Here is a 1,428-nt window from a genome sequence, read left to right as displayed (position 1 = left end):
TTCCTCACAGCCAAAAATTCGTTTCTAACAATAAATATGTAATTACTCAATTTATGCTTACAAAAAACAAATGCAGACTAAATTGCAGATTAAATTAAAGATTTTTTATAAGATGGAAAATATATATGTATGTGTGTGTGTGTGTGCTTACTTGTAAAATACAATAAGTTTATCATCAGGAGCTTTAGAACTTGGAGTCTTGTTGAGGCTTTTGACCAATAAAGCAATCTCTGGTAATGGACTTTGATAGGGTTGTGTTTGAATCCGGTTCCTCTTGGGTTTACTTGCTCCATCAGCAGCTGCAGCAGATGCTTTCAAATCTTTCAATTCTCTAGATTTTCGTTTAGTTGTCTTTGGAGAGGTAGTGACTTTTGCATCAGGTTTATATGTACTAATTAATGTTGTAGCAACATTATCGTTTGGTACTTTCAAACTCTGATTTGTAGGTTTGGCCTTTGGAACTTCATTCTTTGCTTGTACATCTTCTGGTTTGTGCGGAGATTGTTTTATATGTACAGGTGTATTAACGGCTTTGCCATCCGATTCTTTTGATCCATTATTTACAGGAGTCTTTTTTTCTTCAACTTTATTTTGTGCCGGTGTGCTGAGCGCTATAAAAATAAAGTTAATATTGCACATAAATATGAGTTTTGCATTTTGTCTTTTTTCATGCGCAATATAAGTTTACATTTAAATTTTGCCTTTATGCTTTAAATTTATACTTTGCTTATCATTTATACTATATTTTGTCTCCTATAATTATGTCAAATTTTATCTTATAATATTGCAAAGCAATTAAAGTACACAAATACATCAACATATATAGTTATAATACAAAATAAACAATACTGACAGTTATAAAATGTAGTTAAATAATATCTTTCTATATTTCTAATAAAATAATTTTTATTTACTCGCATTTGCAAATAATATGTTACTTACGAGTACTCAATGGAAAATCCATCAAGGATGTCAGAACTTGTTCCGGTTGTATTTCGCATGGTTCCTCTTGAGCAGGATTTTCAGGACTTAAATTGTTGTTTCTATTAGATTCATTTTGTTTTGTAACAGCAGGCACGTCTTGCTCGGTTTCCGTCTTTGTAATCTCCACACCGTTCGGAATCAATTTTTCAGTTTCTGGCTCCTCCACATTGCTACCGATGTATGGTGGTGTCTGATACACTGATGGTCTATGATCCTGTACCAGACTAAGCGGTTGACTGGGTGGTTGTAGGGTAACATAGCTCAGACCGGTTCCCGTCAAGGGTTTCATCGATCCGGACTCTGATCCTGGTACCACTTTCTGTGCCATGGCATTCATGGGAAGCATGGAGTAGCTGATAGAAGTTGGCGATGTTCCTATTCGAGGTATTGTTGATTTTAAGATTAATACATGAGCTATTATTCAATCAAAGAATAATCTTTCCC

General features: G+C 34.2%; 1 protein-coding gene across 1 annotated transcript in view; it reads right to left on the bottom strand.

Moving 5' to 3' along the window:
- LOC115233912 overlaps nt 1-1,357 on the bottom strand; it is a 7,177-nt gene extending 5,820 nt beyond the window's left edge. The window contains exons 1-3 of the mRNA XM_029804546.1: nt 943-1,357; nt 152-611; nt 3-24 (exon numbers count right to left, since the gene is read on the bottom strand). Coding sequence (XP_029660406.1) covers nt 3-24; nt 152-611; nt 943-1,330 — 870 coding nt within the window. The 5' untranslated portion in view covers nt 1,331-1,357. The remainder of the gene's footprint in view (nt 1-2; nt 25-151; nt 612-942) is intronic.
- Between the last annotated feature and the right edge of the window lie 71 nt (nt 1,358-1,428).

The sequence above is a fragment of the Formica exsecta genome, unplaced genomic scaffold (genome assembly GCF_003651465.1).
Source record: "Formica exsecta isolate Colony F162 unplaced genomic scaffold, ASM365146v1 scaffold191, whole genome shotgun sequence".
Classification (NCBI taxonomy): domain Eukaryota; kingdom Metazoa; phylum Arthropoda; class Insecta; order Hymenoptera; family Formicidae; genus Formica; species Formica exsecta.
This window is presented reverse-complemented; position numbering and strand designations above follow the sequence as displayed.